This window comes from Centruroides vittatus, unplaced genomic scaffold (genome assembly GCF_030686945.1).
Source record: "Centruroides vittatus isolate TY-2023 unplaced genomic scaffold, ASM3068694v2 scaffold_3315, whole genome shotgun sequence".
Taxonomy (NCBI): Eukaryota; Metazoa; Arthropoda; class Arachnida; order Scorpiones; family Buthidae; genus Centruroides; species Centruroides vittatus.
Window position 1 is genome coordinate 3,865,607 of NW_027122703.1, and position 22,424 is coordinate 3,888,030.

The window sequence follows — 22,424 nt, forward strand, 5'->3', positions numbered from 1 at the left end:
ATAAATAGACGAGACTCGAGAGGGTGAGGGAGAAGCTGCTGTCGTACGGGAGGAGTTTGCGAGGGAAAGTTGGTTATTTTTTTTTGTTTATACGTCCTGCCACTTCCAAAAAGAGATGTGTGACAGATCAGGTAATGCATGTAGCATGTAAAAAGAGCCAGAAAGTTAAATAGATAATGTTTATAAAGGTATAAGAATAGGGGGTATATAAGAATTCACCTGTAGTTTAGCATCATAGCAGTTTTATTTAGAGAAGCAGCAGAATGCGAATGCCAGTGGCTTCTGACATCTGCTATATAGATGTTGACACCGACTGTGACGCTTCTGCCGTAGAGTCGTGCAGCAATATCTCAGCCGGGAAAAGTAACGAGAGATGTCAAAAACTGCATAAGTGTGGTAAGATCGTGATCAGAACGGATGGAATGTGTGGAAAAAAGAAGAGTGTACCGTCCGAATTGAACGACGTTCAGGCAAATAGTCTAGATATGAACCACCTTCGCTTTCTACTAGAATGTTTCGTGTTATCTTTCGGGCCCGAAGGACCACAGTTGGGGCGTAACCATCCCGATTCCGATCCAGAACGTTACGCTACAGATCTGACGGACGAATCCTCATCGAATACTTACGATAGGATCTCGGACGGAGGTCAAAGTCCAATTAGATCCATATTCAAGTCGAGCCCTTCTTCCATTCAGAATAATAGAAACAACTACAGATACTCTTCCTGGAACATTCACGTACGTTCGGAGCTACTAGAAGACTACGAAATTCCATTTCCAGATGAATTATTACTCAGAGAGCTATCGGAGATGCGTACTCTACTAGAAAGACTGCTAGAAAATCGTGAAATGGGAGAATGGCATAACGAAAACGAATTGCTAGATATATTAGGTCTTCTGCCCAATACTAATTGGTCCAATAAAGAGTCTAGTCCGCATTATCCCGTGGGAGAATGGAATTTTAAAGAGTGTGGTATATGCTTGGAAATGAAATGGTTGTTTTGTCGCCATTGCTGTCAATATCCCGCCTGTAACAGTTGTTTACAACAATATTATACCAGCAAAGTGGAACAGGGTATTATTCAGATCGAATGCTGTAATCCCACCTGCCATAGTTACGTTCATCGGGACGAAATATCAGCAAGATTGCATAATGGAACCAAAGAAACTTTCTATAAACTATTGGCATCTGCTAATATTAACAAGTTCACGAAAACGTGCCCCAGATGCAGTCATGTGACCAGAGCCAACGTGCGTGATACAAAAAACAGGAAACAACTTCCAGCTACAAGGTGAGGCATAAATTTTTTTCATGTATATTTGAATTTTAAAGTAAATTCTTGCCATGTTAAGATTATATAATGGTAATTATGAAATTAATTTTCTTGAAAAAAGACACTTTTATATATCCTTTTTTCTTTTCCTCCCAAGATTTTGGCAGCGGTCAGTCAGAGATTGGAACTAATCCAGAATTATTCCTTGGTGTGTTGTTGCTATTCTATTTGAAACTATTATTAGAATCTTGAAAGATTTAAACGGTGATGCCGGACAAAATACATTCTATATTTTGAAATTTTTTCCATTAACAATTCTCCAATATAATCGATCAGAGTATGATGTGTAATAATGAAATATTCATAATATAACTTGGCCAAACTTTGGCAAAACATTACAGTTTTTTAACTGTTACAGACAAAACAAAGCGAAGATTAAACTTATATTTACGGGTAGAAAATTATTTATATAATTTAATTTTTTAAAATAAAACTTGTTAATGTCAAATCTAAAACTGTAGCGCGCGTTTTTGTTATTGATCGTAATTCGAACAATAATAAAAATCGAATATGTCGGGGTCGTTTACGACTATCCTTTTTTAGACGTAAGAACATCATAAAGTCTGAAAAATCGCCATCCATTATAGATTATATTCTAACTGTAAAAACTTAAATTTTTTTTAGTAGATAATTCATACGAAGAAAATCGACGTCAATGATTTTTACTTCGGATTTTCTAACTTTTAGGTTATTAATTTTGGTTTTATTTTCCTTTGTTAAGGTACTTTTCAATGGATTCTGCTGGTATAATGATAGTTAGCTGTCATATAATTCTATGTTACTCGGTCGTGTCTGGCAATCTAACAGATAACGACTGATACCAATAGCTATAATATATAATGCTTTTATCCGTTTTCATTCATAAAAAGAAAAAAAAAATGTATTAAATCTAAAGTTTTTATCTTTATTTTCCTTATTTTACTATTTTATCATTCTAGAAAGTGTTCGCTCTACGATTAATTCGTAGAAAAGTAAACATAGGATATAAACAAGGATCTTGTTGACTGTAGAGGAATTTCAGTTTAGTAATCTGATTTTCCTTAAAGACCGAATCATTAATCTTATCGGTTTAGTAATGCGATGACTAATTATTGGGCATAGTAATTCGGTATTTTTTTTTTCTCTCTCACATAAACACTTTTGCTTTAGATTATAAAAAATTAGCTAATGTTGTTATTATCGGTTTGTCATTAAGTATAAATAATTAAAAAAACTGACGGTAAGTAACTTTAAGTATTCGGTTTAAAAAGAGATTAATAATTTTATTAAAAAAATTGCATTATTCTAGTTGAACGAAAATCAAATAATACAAAGTCTTTTGTTATCGCCGCCATTAAATTCGTTGAAAAAATTCAAGAATGAATTTACTTAAATGTACCTGTAACTCCCTATTTTCTCTATAGCCTACTTTGTTTTTTTCTTTACGTGAAATTTTTTCCCCATAATATATTATTGATGATCTCCTTTTTCATTGTCATTTCGCAAACTAACGAATATGTCAATAACAGATGCTTCGGAGTTAACTGGCAACGATTTATTTTCTTCGACGTTTGTAACAAATGAGAGAAATTTTGCTGAAGTTTGTCCCTGATTTTTGACGATTTTTGCAATATGTACTTCAAAGTATCGAGCCGATTTATATATTTCTAGGTGTAATATTTTTTTAAATGAAGAATTATTTAATAGACAGTTTAACTTTGAATCTAGTACATTAGTTCACTCGTACATCGGTGCGATATTCGGGAGCTAATTCTCTTCCATCATCGCCATTGCATCCGATAATGAAGATTCTGGTAAATATATGAATGAATTCAGTTTGGCAGTGAAAGATAAGCTAGGTTACTCTCATTTCCTCCCCCCTCGGATTTATTCTAGTTATAAAGATAAGGCGTGAATCGTTTGAATTTGACATTGAATTTTTTTATTGTAATCCTCTTCCGCTTCGTTTATTAGAATTGATGCCCCGGTGCCATGTATATGACGTCATTTTGCGGCAAGTTTAATTAATTCAATAGGAGATGCCTTAAAGACCACACCCCAGTTAGTGACTAACACTCCAATGAAGTGATTAAACGATGCTTTCTTTATCCAGTACAAAAATTACGCTGATGAATTGATCGAGTTTTTTTTTTTGTTACGAAATATATAGCACGACATATCTACATGTAGGCTATTGTTTAATGTAGATAGTAAGTTACACCATTTATTTAAATATCTCTCACACGTATAGGCCTATTTATAAATTTTAGATAAATTATAGTTTATTACGTTATTGAAAAATTAGTCGGTTATTGTTCAGGTATGATCTAATTATTTCTTCGAAAGTTCTAATCTTTAGTAGATTGATTTTTATAAATTATATAAATATTGAACCATTTTTAACACGATGTACACAAAAGACTTCTGATTTGCGTGTTTGTTAAGTCTGGTACGTGACAGAATTGCGTGACCGATTGCAAATTACCAAGGTGCACTCCCATCACGATGCCACCGATGGGAATAACGTGAATAAATCGACATCTTCGTTTTTTACAATCACGAAGTATAAGCGAAGGGATTCCAAATAGCCAAAGAAATATATAAGTTTTTATTTATAATCAAAATATTATTAATTTGTAGAATATACAGTATTGATGAAAATTTAACCGAATTATACAGAATTTATACCAAAAATCAATGATAACAGTCTAGGCTCACAGGCTCAATGAGGATTTAAGGCATTTGTATTGTTCTCATTGACAAATAGTTGAGCTCCTTTGTAATATAATATGAAGCCATAATTTTTTTCCTAAAGTATTTTTCAAGCTAATAATAAATAAAATTGATTTTTTAATAACCAAAACTAGTTTACTTCCTTATCTACTAAGTACGGAATAAAATGAAATTGGAGGTGAGCCTTATTTAAACTTTTTAATTATTTAATCAAGAAAATTCTAAGGAAAAAATACTGCTTTTTTGGTGTCCAATCGCTACTGTCTAGGATGGAAAAGCACTGGAAAAAGATCAGTTTTTAAAATTTTTCGTGTGTACTGCTACAAATAATTATTTTAAAATGTTCATAATTATAACAGTAGTTTATTATTCTATAGAAAACTCAATAACTGGCGCATATAATATATCTAAGTATAGAATAGTAAATCTTATTTTTTTAGATATATAAATAATAATTTAAAATATGCTAGGATCCATTAAAAGTTGATTTTAATGCTGCATGATTTTAGTTCCCACAGAAGAGAGGACAGATGTTTCTCCATCTTTTTAAAATATGAACAGAATGCAAAAAGTGCAAGGTAAACAGTGCTCCCTTAAGACTCATATCCCTTTTTATTAAAAAAACTTGCCAAGCAACGTAAAGTTGAGTGGATGAAATGCGTTAGATTATAACATCCGTCACATTGTTTGCTAAACTCTAAACTCGCTAAGTCCTCTTTTCCATCCTGTTTCATCTCTAATGAAATTTCTGTAAATGAAACCCTTCCCTTGTACTACAAAATTCACTTCATTTATTCAAGTATAAATTACATTGTATTTGTAATGCTACGTTAATTTTCTAGCAATGGACGACTAAAAAAAATGGCTTCTTGTTGCGCCGTCTCCGTTTAATTATCTATTTATTTAAATTTATCTAGTATAATTAGACACATTTTTAAATACAATTACTGCCGAACCTTGTTAAGAAATGTTATATAACTGTAATTAATTAAATTATTTATGATTTTAAAAATTTCTTCCTAGTTTTTATATTAAATTCTCCATTTAAGTTCATTTTATTCGTTGTGCCAAAGTGATTTAAATTAAAATTTTTTTTCATCTGCTCTAAACTCCATTAGATCTATTTTAGTATTATAGTTATGATGTGTATTATGTGTAATTATGGTCTATAACTTTGTTATTAGGTTACAGTACATATTTACTCAATGGTTTTGAGTGAAAGCAAGCTATACCATATATACTATTTGACGTATATACACATTCTTTCAGGTTTTTTCGTGTATGATTATTAGTTAAACAAACATTATTATTGAAAATTATAGTTATTTTTTATATGAGAAACAATTTATGCTAAAAAATTTTATCAAAATCCCTAATACTTCTAAAGTGTCTTCAATATTTCAAGCTGTTTTTTAGAAAATTGGCATTTTATTTTCCATTTTTAGTAGGACTAATTTCATGTAATTTGCAATTTAAAAAATGATTTGTCAAAATGCTTTCTGAAAATTATTTTATTCACTTTCTAATTGTATGCTACGGAAAATGGATTTGAAATATGACGTTGTAAATCCATAAACACGTTTTACTTTAGATTTATTTAAACTAGACTATTATAAATTACTTCTCTAATTAATACTGTAATTCTATACGGGATAAAATTTTCTATTCAGAATTTTTTTTAAATAAAAAGCACGATCATTAGCTTTTAATTATGTATTTTTACGTCTTTAAAACCGTAATAAAAGGTTGGTCATAAAATAAATGATTCATTAACTCATTAGAAAATCTTCATGCCATTTCCTTTAAAAAAATAATATATATATTAGTTCATAAATTATTTGGATCTTTATCACATTTTATGACTTTTTTTTAATGATTAAACGAATCTTAATTGCCTTTTTTGTTTTTTCGTTTCAACCCGAGATTATTTTGAATGTGTTCAGATAAGCAGATCAAAAGATGCTAAATTTAATACAGATATCGAATTGTCTTTGTAAATATGTGGTAAATAATCTATTGTTTATCCTGTCGGCAATTAGAAGATAATTAGTTGGTATCTATAAAAATAAAACTTACCCAAACGAAATTATAATAAATAGCATCCCACATTTATTATTCATCATTTGTATGTAGGAAGAAAATCTCATTTGTATATTAAATATATTTTTCAATTCGAGAAAACTTAACAAAACTTGATTGTCTTGCAAATTAGGAGATTATTCTGCCGAAAAATATCCTTTAGTAAACGTTTTCTGTGTAGGCCTGTGTAAGCATCAACGCTATTGATTGTTTGGAGAAATATAAAAAACTAAAAGATGTTTATCAATTTTTAAAATGTTTTCGATCTACTCGCGGGTATAAAGAGAAATCTCATGAATAATTTTATGAATGAGACTGAAAATTTTCGGTATATTGAAAGGTTAATAGCGTAAATGGAGTGCTGAAAACCCTGTGAAGGAAGTAAGGTATCACGTTTATATCTTTTTATATACTTAATTTTGAATTATTCTAAGGTGAGTGATTAAATTTTCTTGACAGTGTATCGATTACGGATGTTCATGGTTGTATCGGTTGGAGAAAAGTTGACGTCACGTGGCAAAGTCCATTCTTCATAATAGGGAGTGAATGATCTTTAATCTGTCTTACACAAGTTTGTTGTGAAAAGCTTATCAAATTAAATGTCACTATAGAATATGTATTTACCGTTTTTCTTAGATTAACTATACAGAAAAAAAAATTTTGTTAGTATTATATAATGCAGTTGAAGTATTGTTTACACAATAATGTCCTGCTTCAATGCAATTAGAAATGAAGAATGTTATGGAGATAATGTAATGGTAGCTAAATGAATCTGAGGCAAACTCGTTATGAAACGTTCGAACTATTTTAATATCGACTTCATTTAATTATGGTATGACATTAATATCGTTCCATTATAATCGACTTTTTATGCGAGTGAATTATTTTCTTGTTTAGTCATAAGTTCTATCATTTTAATAGAATTTTATTTGATTTAGAATAAAAACAAAAGGCTTTTAATTTTTCTAAAAAATAATGTAAAATCAGCAACTTTATTTTAACGTTAAAGATTTTTATTAAAAGATATTGCCGTAACGAAACCGATTATCTGTCTAAATTACAGCAAAATACGGTAAAATGTATAAGATGCACAGCTTTATTGGGATGCAATTTGAAAAAATTGTAGATCTATAAATTCCAACTGTCGTCCACTGTATGTCTGTCTTTCCTTAATCTCGAGAACGGAGTTAGATGGATGAAAGACGAAACCAGATATGGAAACCTTAGGGAGAGGAGGCCACAATTAACTATATACGAACTTCCTATGCAAACCGAAAGTCATGTTATTTCAGTTCACAAATTTTCCCCCGAAGACGCTAGATAGATGACCGTGCCGACTATTGTTAAAGGAAAAGTATGATGTACTGTACAGTACAGTACAGTACTGGGGCAAGCCGTTACTAATTTGGTGGAGAGCATATATTTTTAAATTAAATAAATTAAAAATATGATTAAAAATTGCAGTCCGGCATTGTAACGATGTCACAATAAATAAATGCTCGTACTGTTTTTCGTTTTTTCTACTTAAAATCTTCATTTAATTTTCGAAAATTTAGTTTATACGTATATACAGTATTCGCAGTCAGATTATGTTGCTGGCTGGCTGTAATTTATTTCCTTAGATCGTATTCGTTGTCGGCTCTTTAAAGTTTCGAAAGAAATAAATTGAATAGAAATAGATATTGACTCGCTTATATTTATTTTATTAGAGAGGATACAGCCCAGAACGTAGTATAAAAATCGAATTTATTTAGTTGCGAGAACGTTGTTGCTTTACTCTACAAAATGAATTCCTTTATAGAATAGTAACGCGAAAATATCACGAAAAACATTAGATACAAAGAATTTTTTTTTAATTTTAAAATTAATAACTACTTTTTTAAACTATGGAATTCTCATCTTTACGAAGAGATATATTGTATTGAGCTAAGCTTCATTACTTCTAAACAATACTAATTTTAAACAAAACACTTCTACTTTTCTAGTTAAATTTTGAAATTATTATATTTAAAATTTTTTCGTGGAGGATGTTAAGTTATTCAAATGATAGAAATATATTTCATCATTGGAGTAGATTTTTGCGTTGTATTTGAAGTAGCTTGTCTTTATGTATTGATGTATACCGTATATCATTTCTAGCAATTAATTTTTATTTTAGGTACTTGATGAAAAGCTAATGTATCGAATAAACTATATCTTTCTTTTTTTCCATCATTTAAGAGTTGTGTAATGATGTAAATTTGTCTTCCATAAGAGCGCAATGGTATATACTGTATATCTTACTTCATCAAATCTACACCATTGCGCTCTTGTGTAATGTACTGTACAGTACTATTAAATATTTTTCTGTTGATTTCGGTTTTGGAATTATTCTCATCATTGCTTTTAAATACAGTTTAATAAATTATATACAGGGTAGCCCAAAAATCGGTTAATCGAGAAATACTTTAACCTACTTCCGGGCCTCCTTATATATTAAAGAATTGATACATATTGATTTCTGCGTCAATTTTTTTTTCTATGGAAACGGTCATTAGTGCACATATTTTACTTTCCCACTTATCATATAATAGACTTTTTCCATAAATATTAAATTATTCTATACTCTAAACCACCTACAAATGCACGTTTATAAAATTTTGATGTTGCCATTAATTAAGCAGTTTACTTATTAAACACACGCACAATTTTTCTATATAACTATCATTTTTCATCTTGAGAAAATATTTTGGTACAGTGGTTTAAAGTTTTTTTCCGGGCAGAAGTAAACAAGAATAAACAGTAAATAAGAATCGGATAAAACAAGAAGAAAAATCCAGTTTTCAACCAAAGATATTGTTTACTTTTAAATTACTTTTGACATGAATATAAAATTAATAAATAATAATAATATCCTTGACGTAATATATAAAATTTTATTTTTAGATCGTATAAAAATATATTATAAATATATATATCTAAGCTACCATTGACGTCATGGAATGCATATATTAGTCGTTTCTATTAGTTGTGCGATAGGTTTTTTTTTTCTTTCCGCTAAACCATTTTGATTCTTCGTTTCATTGTTTATTATTTGACGGACATGTAAGGCCCTTTCCCTCCACCCCCATTGTGGGCCTGGGCAAATCTATAATTGACACGATTAGGCCTTTTTAATGCCGGGTGAAGAGTCGTGAAGCATTTTTCTCATTTTATGTATAGAAATAAAGGTAACGGCTCGTTGCTGTCTTGATTTTTCTACTTATAATTTCGAGATAAGTAATCGTCTAATCTTTTCTATTTATTTAATAAATAATTATTTACATTATTGTATTATAATACATTATCATTAAAAAATAAATTATAGCACAATTATCACAATAATAATAATGATGATAATTATTCTTTTAATACAATAATTATAATTATTGTATTGTTTTAAATATTTGCATTGTGTTGTCAAAAATATTAAGTGAATTAAAATTGTATTTTTATACTAATTTAATAAAGCTTAACTGGAACTTCATCAGTATATTAGCATTTTTTTTCAATTATTAAAAATATGATTTGAATAAAATCTAATATCAAAGGAGTGTGTATTATAATATAAACTAGAGTTTATTCAATAGATCAAATTCTTTTGTAGATGGAAGATAAGAGCGATTATCATTATTAATGATAGGTTGGAACTTTTGTGATAATTACTAATGAAATTAAGCGATAGAAATATAAGAGATGATGTGAAATGGAACAAGGAATTGAATCTCATATTAGAATATATAATAGCAATATAAATTATGCTACTACAATAAAAATATATAATTTAAATTTAATCTTTTAATTCAGTGTAGCAGTAGCCATGTCATTAAAGACGTTATTTTCATTTATATTTATATAAATTTAATAAAATTTATCTTCATTAAAATACGTTGATACTATTAATAACTAAAAATCGATATCTTGGTTTTTGATATGGTTGAATTACATCCTATCCATATGAAATCTTTTTTTATTTTCAATAGTGCCAGATACATTTATAATTATCAGTTTCTATTTTTTTTTTTCTCTCTTAAGATTAAACTTTATATAATTTAAAGTCTATGAATATTAATAAACTGAGAGGAATATTTTAAGTTGATTATTTTTTAATGTTGATTTTAATTATTAATTGAAAATTTTCGCTAAAATTCTTATTATAATTTTCCGGGTTTCATTTACTGTTATAAATAAAACTGTCAAATTTTGCAACTTGCTAGTAACTGTTGAAATATTCATTATTTGTAATTACACTTTGAGAAGTAAATACATTAATGTATAGCAGTTAATGTTAGTACTTTATTAGAGGATTAGAAATTGGTCATCTGATGGATAATTTGTTACGTAGAACTATTAAAATACTACGGAATACAATCTACAATCGTTTAAAATTTTCCTGAATAATTAGAAAAATTATTATAATGACCAAATTTAAAATATAAAACAACTTCTCGTTGTGTTTTTTAAATTAATTTTGTATGTTTTAGAAGTTTTTTCCCCCTCTTCCTCGAAAATTTATTCCATTTATTTAATTACATGCTCAACAGAAACTATTTTAATTATAATTAATTCGTTATAATTAGAATAGCTACTGTGTATATATAATTATAGTTATTTCAATATAGTTTTAAGATAAAAATTATTCTGCATTACTATTTTTATATTTTCTAAATTTATTATTGTAAATTAGTAACATATTCAAAATAGAAATAAACTCTATTCAAATGTTTGACATATGTATATAAATACATACTAATTATATATTATGGTTAGTGTTTGTTTTATCCTGTAAACATAGATAGAAACAAAATACAAAATTGTTTATAAGGAAAAATTGGAATAATTTTAATAAATTTAATGATAACTCATAATAAATAAAAATATTTATTTCTATATAGAAAAATAGTCCTGAATATGTAGGTATAATTTTCTCCTTATATAATATATGATTATATAAAGCCATTTCAGATATTACACATCACTAGGAAAATTTATGCTATTAACTTAAATATTTATATCAATAATTTTTACTTTCAGCATTATTAGAATAGATGACTTTGCATAATATTCCTGTTCTAATTTTCCCGGTTAACGAACTTTAGTAATGAAGTTATATTTTAAATGATCTACGCAATAGAAGTAATTAATGAAAATGATAGTAAAATTTTTATTTCTGATATTATGTAATTGTTGACAACTAATTATAATGTAAAGAAATTGTTTGGCATTTAGAAATAAGGTCGAAAGTGATTATCAAGTTGTCGATATTTCGGTATTATTCCCTTCAAAGTTGTATCTAACGAAGCTGAAAGGATGGGCGGCAAACTAGAATTTCTGTAGATCGAATTATATAAATCATGTACTTTTCGTTTGTAGCTTTAAGTTGATCTCATTTAATGACAGCTTTACACTCGACGAAACTCGTTTACCAGCATTTTAGAAAGAACTGGACAATTTAGTCCATTTTTTCCTTTTTATTAGCATGTAATAGAGATAAATATCAGTCTCTCTTGTAATAAAGTTTATTCTGTTGGAAGAAAATGTATAGATTTATTCAATGCTGCATTCAATGTAAAGAATACGAACTTTAATGAAATGATCTTCAAATTTTGTAGATTATATTCATTCAATTAATTGTAATGATGATAATTTCGAGAATTTATCTACAGAAAAGAGATTGAAAATTGAATTTTATTCCCCCCCTTTTTTATCAATTTTTAACATCTCGACTCTTCCTGTACTTCCTGTATAACGTATTAAGTGCATTTCCTTTCTAATTTGTGTTTTTATAATATTTAAAAGTAATATATTTATTCATTAGAAAACATGTAGACACTCGACTTTCACGTTAACGCTACAGTTGCTATGTATTCAAATATTAAAGAAGATAAAACGTGTTGTCAATCCGTGGACTCCTATGTCTATTTTTGTCTTATTTAAGTGCATAGTTCCCAAGAGAATTCTTTTCTCACCTATTCTGTCTTGTTTTGAAGCTATGACATTAAGGTTCCTATGACAACCAAATTGTGGAACTATAGAATAAAACGAGATGAAAGCGAATTTCACGAGATTATATGCACTTATCGTCATGACAGCACGAAAGGTCAAATAGCGTTACGTCGAGCAAGAATGTTTTTTTTTTTTTTTTTATTAATACCAATTAAAATATCAGTAATTTATCAATTATATTATATCTACTGGAAGATAATTAAATTGCGATATTTAAATTACTGCTATATTTAGGGGAGAGAGAGTTTAACCACTTGTTAACAGTAAATAATCGGTTGCCTTTGGAAATTTACATTAAGTAGATTAATGAATATTTCAGTAAATGAAATGGATCAACTCCGAATTTACGAACCTGGAACCGTAAAGAAATTCAATTAAAGTATTCCCACTTTACGATTCTGATATAAAAATTGCTTTTCGACGTGTCACGTTTATGAAACTCGTTACGAACCAGAATTAATGCCCTCGTAAATATTAATTTAAGCGGTAAATTTTAATAATTCTGCTTTAAATTCTGATATTGCCATTAGAGTCGATGACGTTACACGATATATTCTTACTCCCAAAATATCTATTTGTTTGACTCGCCGCTGTTTCATAATTTACACCCTTAAATTCTTAATGTACTACCAATTTTTTTTTTTGTTTTTATAGTGATCAAGTCGCCGTTAGATTTCATCGAAATAGTTTAAATTAATAATAATTAATAATTATTGATTACAACCTTGAATTTTAATTATTATTTTATAGAAATTATTAAAATTCAAGGTTTTAATTGGCTTGATCGCTGTAAAAACAGTAAAAAAACAAAAAAAAGTACATAAAGAATTTAAGGGTGTGAATTATGAAACAGCGGTGAGTCAAACAAGTAGATATTGTGGAATGAAATCTAATTGAAGTTTCACACCTACAAATATTTGAATTGAATTTCTTTTAAATGTACTGTGCAGTAATTTTTAGTTTTCAGGAATATTCGAAGTATCAAAAATTTATTCTAAAAATAGATTAAAATTTTAAAATATAAAAAAAAATCTCTCCCCTTTTATATTATTTCTTCTATAATTTTGCTTAGATTGGAGTTTAAATTTCAAAATGGAAGAGAAATTAATGATAGATTTTTATATGCTCCGAATTAATGACTCTATTGAACATTATAGGCTACTCAATCATCAGCTTCATCCAAATTCTAAGTTCTTTTTACATAAGTATTTAAAATTTCTTTTTATAAATCTCTCTCAAATTATGGTTTTATATATTGTAGATCATTAAAATCAGTCCAAGTAATGTATCTACACCATAATTATGAAGATATGTATAATTTGAAAATGATTCGAAAATTTTATATATATTGATAAAAATCAATATTTTCTCAGAATCCAATGTCGTGCCTGTCAGCTGGAGTGGTGCTTCGAATGTCATGCCCCTTGGCATGCAGAAATGACTTGCAAGCAATTCCAAAAAGGCGATCGCCTTCTTAAATGCTGGGCTAAAGAAATGAATCAAGGTCAATTAAACGCCCAAAGATGTCCTAAATGCAAGGTAATATTTAATAAAACGTCGATAATTTTAATATTTAAACTGAATAATACTAAAATTAGCATCCTAATAAATTGAGTAAGATATTGCATTTGTAGCATATATCGTATAAGAATTACATTTCATAAATTTTATTAATCAAATTCCTCAATTTTTTTCAATATTGGTTTGAAAACCCAACAGTATTGAATGAATATTGGCTAAAAATCGAAATTTTATATTATTTGGAAATATATTTGTTTCCAGTATTGGTCTGACTGAACATTATTTATTTTCAGTGTTTAAAATGCGTTAAATTTCAATCTTAAATATAGAGAATAATACTTTAAGGATGTATTTTCGATATCAAGTGTTTACTTCATTGTAATTTTTAATAGAAAAAATTGCTTCATTGTAACTTATTAAAATTTTTCATAAATACAACGATTCTTTCATAATACTGAGTTGCTTTATCATTTTAAATGCTCTTTGTACTTATTAATATCTTAATTTCTACATTCTACGTTACAAATACAGTAGTATTTTTGTGTGCACGCCTGTATTATGTGCGTGTATAACATTCATAAAGCATATTTAAATATCGACCTGTCATTTATATTCTTTGTGTGTGTGTGATAGAGCATCCCTCCCTTTGGGAACTATTTTGCATAAAATTCTCAACGAACTTCTACCATAACTCTACATTTTTATTCTAAGTTTACGATAGATTAATAAATATGAAGTTTTCTCCACTTTTTATGAGACAAACATTATTCAAATATCTCAGTATCTTAATACGTTATAATCTTAAAAGCATTTTCAAACATTTCAGTTTTTTCTCCTTCTATATGTATCGATTTTCTTATAAAAATAGCCTTTTCTGAAGAAGAAAAACCTTTTTTCCCCCCCCTTAAATATCCCATGGATTTTCAAAGGAAAGTAATTCATTTTCTCGTATTTTTCACACTTAACTGTAAATTAAATTTAGAAATTTTAAACTAATTCGTCATTTGGTTTTACTCGAACGAGAAGTGTTAATGATTTTTAAGTTTAATTTTAAACTACAGAATCTAATTTGTACTTAGTACAGACGATAATAAATCCATTATTGATTTTTCCCCCCCATCCACTCGCTTGCTAATTAAATATACGAGACTACGATTATTTAAAAAAAAATAATAACGGAGGAAATGTTTTTCAATATTTTACTATTAAAGTCCTCTTATTTAAAATATCGACGAAAGCATCGGATATGACGGATTCACATACAAAATAAACTAGAACCATTTTTCAAAGTTGAGAAAACAGTAAATCGTCTTCGCAATTTTTTGCTGGTAGATTATTTCTGTTTACCTATTTTTTATTCCTAAATTTTACATGATATAAACAGGTTTGCTTGTAAACATAACGCAAACTGAATAAATAAATATACTTTCCATTTTTTAAAAAAAATTTAATAATGGTTTATTTAAAAATATCGATATGGGTTTTTTACGTTTCGTTTAAACGAGTAAGGTAATTTTTCTTCTGCTTTTATGGATGTCATGCACCAGATTTTTTGAAATCTCAATCTTTTACTCCCCAATAAAGTATTTATATTTAAATATAATCAATTTTTAAAAAAAAATTTACAGCATTTACTTTTAGGTTTGTGGTCTGTACCAATTCTATTTTGTTATATATAATCTAGCTTCTAAATATTTTAATGTACAGTACTTTTTATACGCAGGAAACCGTCGCAGTATTTAACTCTGTTACGGGAAAATGATTACAATGCGCTATTTACTGAAAGTGTTGACTGTTACTCTGTAACACGATCGATATCGCATTTAATAAAGATATACAACTTAAAATTTTTATTTATTTATTTATTACTAGGAAAAATTTATGATAGGTTAATTATAGATGATGATGATAAAAATTTTAATTACCATTTTCTAATTTGATATCTTTATCATTATACAACCTTAATTTAATTGAATTAGAACGGGTTTAATAAAATATAAAGTTAGGTTACTTAAAGTGATGTCTTCATCTTATATTAAAAAAGAAAATTATTTAAGAGTTTTTTATATTTTTAATAGTTTTAAAATTAGCAGGTAATATATTTATTTGCTTTGAGGATATAATGATTTTTATCATAATTTAAAAGAGAAAAAATTTGACTTATAAAGCATTGATATATAGTATAATTTATCTGATTTAAAATAATACACTTGTACTAGTAGAAAATTGATCTGTATAAAAGTACAACAATAGTCTATTTTTAAAAAATCTAACAAATACAGCTACATGGCAAAGTTGGACTTTCTAAGGTGAAGAGCCTTAGAATGTTTTGTTTAGACAAATACTGGTTTTGGAGGAAAAAAAATAAACAGAGTGAAGATAGTAAAACTTCTAAAATTTTTGTAACATTTAATACTGAGAAGTGAAATATTTCTATATTTCTAATCTAAAAATTTTTATCATTTTGGCAAAGTTTCAACTAATTAAATGTATCGAATGTAAAAATATATATCCAAATTAGCAATAAAATCGTTGAAATAAAATTAAGTATAAATATAGTCTACTACGAAGCCAAGTACAGCATTTAAGATGCTGTACTAGGCTTTTTTTAAATTTTAACTAGAGTAATTTTTCACACTAAATTAAAAGCTTTATGAATTAGTCAAATAGGAAATTTAATTACAAGCAACAGATTATTAAACTGTTTTTTTTTTTATTCTTTTATTATAAAAACTGTTTTTTTGTTCGATAAAGTAAGTGAATTTTATAAATTATTTTTTTTTTACAATATTTTAATCAGCAATGAATAAATGTTGCTTCAACCAATAAAATATAATGTTAAAACGTGTTGATCTTTATCTAAATAATTTTCATGCGTTTCAAGAGTGATTTACATATTATATGTAGAAAATATGTAAATCGATAGGTAGAAATTTCCTTTCAAACTCGTGATATTTCTCAGGCCAAACGTTAAAGTGAATACATACAATGCAGTTTTCTATCCACATGCTAATTCTCAAAGGATATAGGATATATATTTTTTTTAAATTTTCTGTGATCATTTAATCTAGAAAATTTTATTTCAATGATTTATTTTGATATATTGTTAATATTTACTTCACTAATACTGTTTACAGGGTATATATATTTTTTTCCTTTTATGTAAATTTCTATTCTTAAACATAAACAATTCAAACCTGAAAATTGAAATAAATAAATAAATATATATATATATATATTTATTTCAATTTTCAGGTTTGGGCCATTTACCTCTGGGCCTATTATATATATATAATGGCCCAGAGTCAATTAACCAAGATGTGTAAAGTTTATCTGTAACTTGATTACATCATCGCTACAGCAAATTACATTTATTATAAATTTATATAGAATAAATTACAAATTGGATATTAAAAGTTTGGATGAAAATAATGTTTTGTCAAAGAAAAATTAACTGGGTCCCGGTACACTGCACCACCTGTCCCTAGCTGGCTCTGTCAGATTATCCATCTGTACATGTATTACTCATGTAACTTTTCTATTTATTACAAGCTGAATTAATTACATTACTTTTTTACATATAATTACATTATAATTATGAATTTTTTTGTGTGTTAAAATATAATGTGTGTTTGTACTGTACATGTACTGATTATAACAGTGAATTTGTCCAAATATTCAGATAGCTTGATTTCTTTCTGGATTTTTTTGTCTAAAGAATTTTGATACATTGCATTTTAATTGTTAATGATTGTTTGTTTATTAGAATAATAAATTCATTAAAACTCGCTTTATTTGTATTTTAAATTAACTACAAAAAAGAAAATATTTTTAATAAATTTGTTGTTATGAATATTAAAAATAGTTTGTTAAATATTAAATATAATAAGTTAGGCTTTATTATACCACTTCCATTATGCTAAGTATTCAGAATATAATTAAATATTTAAAATAATCAATAATGTGTTCTAAATATTTGAATTTCAATAATAGTTAACTAAAAACAAAATATTACCAGCTTATATTAAATTTAAGTCTAAAAGAATTTAAAAATAAATGAGAACAATTTTAAATTTGAGCCCTTTGTGTAATAAATTTAAATTAATATTTTTTAAAAGAGCTAATTGTGAATAAATTAACTTTTATGAAGCATTGTTTAGTAAAGTTTTTGAAAGATATTTCTAAAATGATTTAAATTCCATATAATTTAAAATGGTTTCAAAATTTTTCAGATATACATTCAGAGAACCAGTGGATGTGATCACATGCATTGCACAAGATGTAAAACTGATTTTTGCTACCGCTGTGGAGATAAATTTCGAAGACTGAAATTCTTTGGAGATCACTACAGCAAACTAAGTATTTTTGGCTGCAAGTATCGTTATAAATCAGATAAACCCATTCAAAGAAAAGTAATAAGAGGTACTATATTTGGTACGTATACAAATTTCCAGTTACAATATAAACTTATGCCTATAGAAAAACAATTTTTAAATCAAACCTAAATTTTCCTAAGAAAAATAACTGTTTTAAAGTGTTTTATTTCTGCTTTAATTTCTTAAAAATGTACTTAAATACCTTTTTAAAATATAGAAATACCATATTCTTACAGTATAAAATTTTTCATTCTCCTGACAAATTTAGATATTATTCTAACTTGTGAAGTGAAAATAGATGAACTTTTTTTTATTGCAGCCAAAGAGATGAGTTACTATGATAATTGCCTGTAGAACATATAAATTACTCAATTCATTACTAAGTTTTGTAATAGTGACATATATCTAATTCAAATATAATTTTATTTAAATTGGAACTTTATTTCATAATATATTTAATGGTGTTTTAAGATTTTGCAATATTTCTATTGATTTTGATTCATGCTGTGCAAAGATTTGATCACTCATTATTCTACGTGGCTAATCATACAAAAAAATTGTTTTTTGCATGCAGGAAAACTGAATTATCCATCTGGTGGTGGTGATAGTTGGTACAATAGTAGTAACTGACTAAAAAGGTTTTTTACCTATGTCAGTTTGTCTTGTCTTCAATTTAATATACTATGTAATATACATACATTTTTTTTCTTTTTAATGAAAAACTAGTGTTGTTTAGATAATTCTGCTAAGAATATTGCATTCACCAATTTTTTTTAGCCTAATATAATGAACAATGCAATCTTTATTCGGTCAGTGAATAACAAATATTCAAATTGATTTGAAACTCTTCTCTTTGAGAGGTCGAAGTGAATTCTTTTGGTTAATGTTTGCTGATAAAAGTTGAACTTAAGACGTTAATTTATTAGTTAAGCTTTTATATAATGTTTTAATTTTATTATACATAATTTTATTAGAATATATTTAATTTTAAAAATATAAGATTAGCATATATTAAATAGAATTTAACAATTTATTATAAATTTATTGTATTAATGTTTTAATTATTGGTTTCATTTTAAGTTTATTTTTAACTTCATTACACAGGTAGCAAAATTATGGTTGCTCCAATGCTAGGTACATTGGCTCTTTGTGCTGGTGCAGTTGCAGTTGGCCTTGGGATTTTTATTCTGCCATTATATGGAGGCTTGAGATTATATCGTCGTTATGAAAATCACAAACAAGCCAAGAATGCTAGACGTCTGCCTCTTGTTTTTAGAAGTGGCTGTAAATGTGACCTATAGTGAATAACTTAAATCATAAATCTTCCATTACAAACCCTTTTTCTTTTAATTAGAATAAATTAAAGGAATTTTTTTAAAAAAAACTGTAAATAATTTATCATTTTTAAAACACTTAAGTTACTGATTTTATTTTAGGATTATATAAAAATATTTCCTTTGTACCAATTAAAATCTATATATATAAATTTATATATATATATATATATATATATAAAATATGACAAAATATTAATTTATATTACCAAATAGAACTTTAGAAATATTAGATGTTATGATGATGATTAATATTTTCAGATTATAGAATATACAGTAGCTCTGTTGAATGTAATTTATAAAAAATGCATTTTAAAATATGGACATTTAGAAAAATATATATATTTTTCCTTATTAGAATACCATTTGGTAAAATGACTTTGCAATAGCTTTTAACCAGACTTATCAAACTTATTTGACAAGCATTTGTGCTTATTTAAAATAAGTTGAATCACTTGAAAATTGGAATTATAAACTATTGTATAAAATTATATGCCCATATATGTACATAACAGCTTATTTACAAAATATTAGTTAATTCAAGATAATTATTTCTCCATATAAATATTTAATTTGCATTGAAGATGTAATTTAAAATATTTTATAGTAAATAAGTTAGGTTTTTTTAATTGAATGTCTTATAAAATTTAAATTCCTGTACAATAAATTGTTCAACTAAAAGTCCACAGACCACTTGGATCCACAATGTGATATTTTGAATCTTTTCCATATCCTGACTAAAATTTTATTTGTAAATTATTTAACCAATCTATAGATAAATCTATAAAACTTAGTTAATGCTACAGTAGATTAAAGTTAGAAATCATTAATATTAATGTCTAAAATTAGTTATTAAAGCATTTATATTTTATTAAATAAATAAAAATTAACTGTAATTTTAGAATGCTTTAATTAAATTTGTTTTCTCATGACAATAAATTAAATTTTAAAATTTTTGTTCCTTGTACTTTTAATTTATATATAATACAAGGTGATTCAAAAGGTCTCTATACAAAACAGGCTACCTGAATGCATGTGTGCTCATAACATCATGTCTCCTCCATGTGTTGGGAGGAATGCATTCATATAAATGATACTATAATATATATCATATATTCTGTGACCTCATAAGTGACTGCATAAGGTAAACCTTTTGCCTATATATACATAGACTTTTGAATTACGCTATAAATTTCATCATAAGGTTAACTAATTCAGAAATTTAAATAAAATCTTGGTATTTTATATTTTACGACTTTTTTAAAATGTGTGTAGGAAAATATTTTCTTCTACAGTGTAGAAATTCATAATCATAAATTAATTATGTAAATTTGTTTGTGACAAGATTACAATTTAAAACTGATTTCAGTGTTCTTCAAAATGTTTTTCTCGTGAAATGTGTTTATGTAACTAAATTTCCTTCCAATAATTCCTGCCATTTCAATATTATACTATGAATTAGTGTTAATATTGTTAATATAATACTAATAATTAGTGTTAATTACTGTTATATTTATAAACAACAACAAAAAGTTTCTGAAAATTTAGCCTTATGTAAAGAAATTTGTAATTGCCAACAGAAATTTCATGAAGTATATTGTAATGTACAATTAGGTTTACAATTACTTCCAAGCTCATTTGGAATGAATATCAGAAAATGATTATAGATTATTGATAGTTAACCATAAAATTCTGTAAAAATGGATATCTCAATGAATTACTTATTTTAACAATGATTTATCTAATTATGATTGGATATGTACTGAGAATTTTTATATATTCTATAAAATTTTTCATTTTAAATACCATACTTGTGTATTGCTTTTATAATAATTGTAATTTGATGTATTCTATTGATACTTTTTTGAATATAAAGAATTATAGAATAATTTAATTGCTAAAAACCCTAATTTTCTATAAATGTCCTTTAAATATGATTTAAAAATTGAAAAAATTTTTGTTTCAGACAAGAAAATATCATTCCCTACCTTTTTAATAAAGTGTAAGAAAGGAATAATAGATGTAAATTTCTACTTTTGCATTTAATTCTAACAAAGCATTTATGTAACTAAAAAACAGCATTGTTCAAAGTATTCTTTTTAAAAGAAACTGTTTGTCTGATAGTAGTATTTTTTGGCCAGAAAATAGATATTGCAACTGTTTCAATTTTTTTAAATGTATTAAATATTGTAAAATCGTGTTATTCATTCAGACTGCACAAAGATTTTCAATCTGATAGTGATGCACATTCACAACATTCAATATGTATAAATTGCAATATGTGCCACATTTCAATAAAATTAGAATGTTGTATATGAAATCTGAAATGAGTTGTGATTAATTTTAGAACTATTGGACAACCTCTGATTGATTTCTCAGTATGTGAATTACAAACTGGCATATTCACTTAGCTTATACCACTGTTCTTCCTTGAATCATATCATATATATTTCTCTCCTTATTTTGATCAACTATTGTGTTAAATTCAATGTTTATCTACTGAACAATTAATTTACAAAGTTATGTAAAATTATCACATACATGATATCATCTAATTGAAGTAAGATAGGTTTTTAAATTATAAAACTAAATCCTGTTATTAGTTAAAATCCTTTAAATTTATTTTTCATATTAAAACTTGAATAAGGTTTGTCCCAAAAGTTTAGGTAAAACGATTGGGCTGAAATTTGAAAAAAAATTGTAGGCCTATAAATTCGCACTGTCGTCCACCTGTCTGATCTTCCTTAATCTCTAGAATGGAGTTAGATAGATGAAAGACGAGACCAGATTAACTATATACGAACTTCTGATGCAAACTAGACGTCATGTTATTTTAATTCAAAAATTATCCCCTGAAAGGCGTTAGCTAGATGGCCGGCACGACTATTGTTAAAGGAAAAGTATGATGTACAGGGGCAAGAACACTACTAATTTGAAGTGGAGAGCATATATTTTAAATGAAAAAAATTAAAGCCCAGCATTGTGACATGGTCACAATGAAATAATTGATTATTTTTCTTGAATAACTTTTTAAAAGATAAATTT

General features: G+C 26.7%; 1 protein-coding gene across 1 annotated transcript; it reads left to right on the plus strand.

Annotated features, from left to right (window-relative positions):
* Positions 1 to 17: 17 nt before the first annotated feature.
* On the plus strand, positions 18 to 21,699 carry LOC136988506 (uncharacterized). Its single transcript, XM_067286382.1, has 5 exons — positions 18 to 1,291; positions 13,522 to 13,687; positions 17,902 to 18,103; positions 19,150 to 20,840; positions 20,875 to 21,699. Exons 1-4 carry the CDS (start codon positions 264 to 266, stop codon positions 19,344 to 19,346), a joined length of 1,593 nt encoding a protein of 530 aa, XP_067142483.1. The 5' UTR covers positions 18 to 263; the 3' UTR covers positions 19,347 to 20,840; positions 20,875 to 21,699.
* The last annotated feature ends 725 nt before the right edge of the window (positions 21,700 to 22,424 follow it).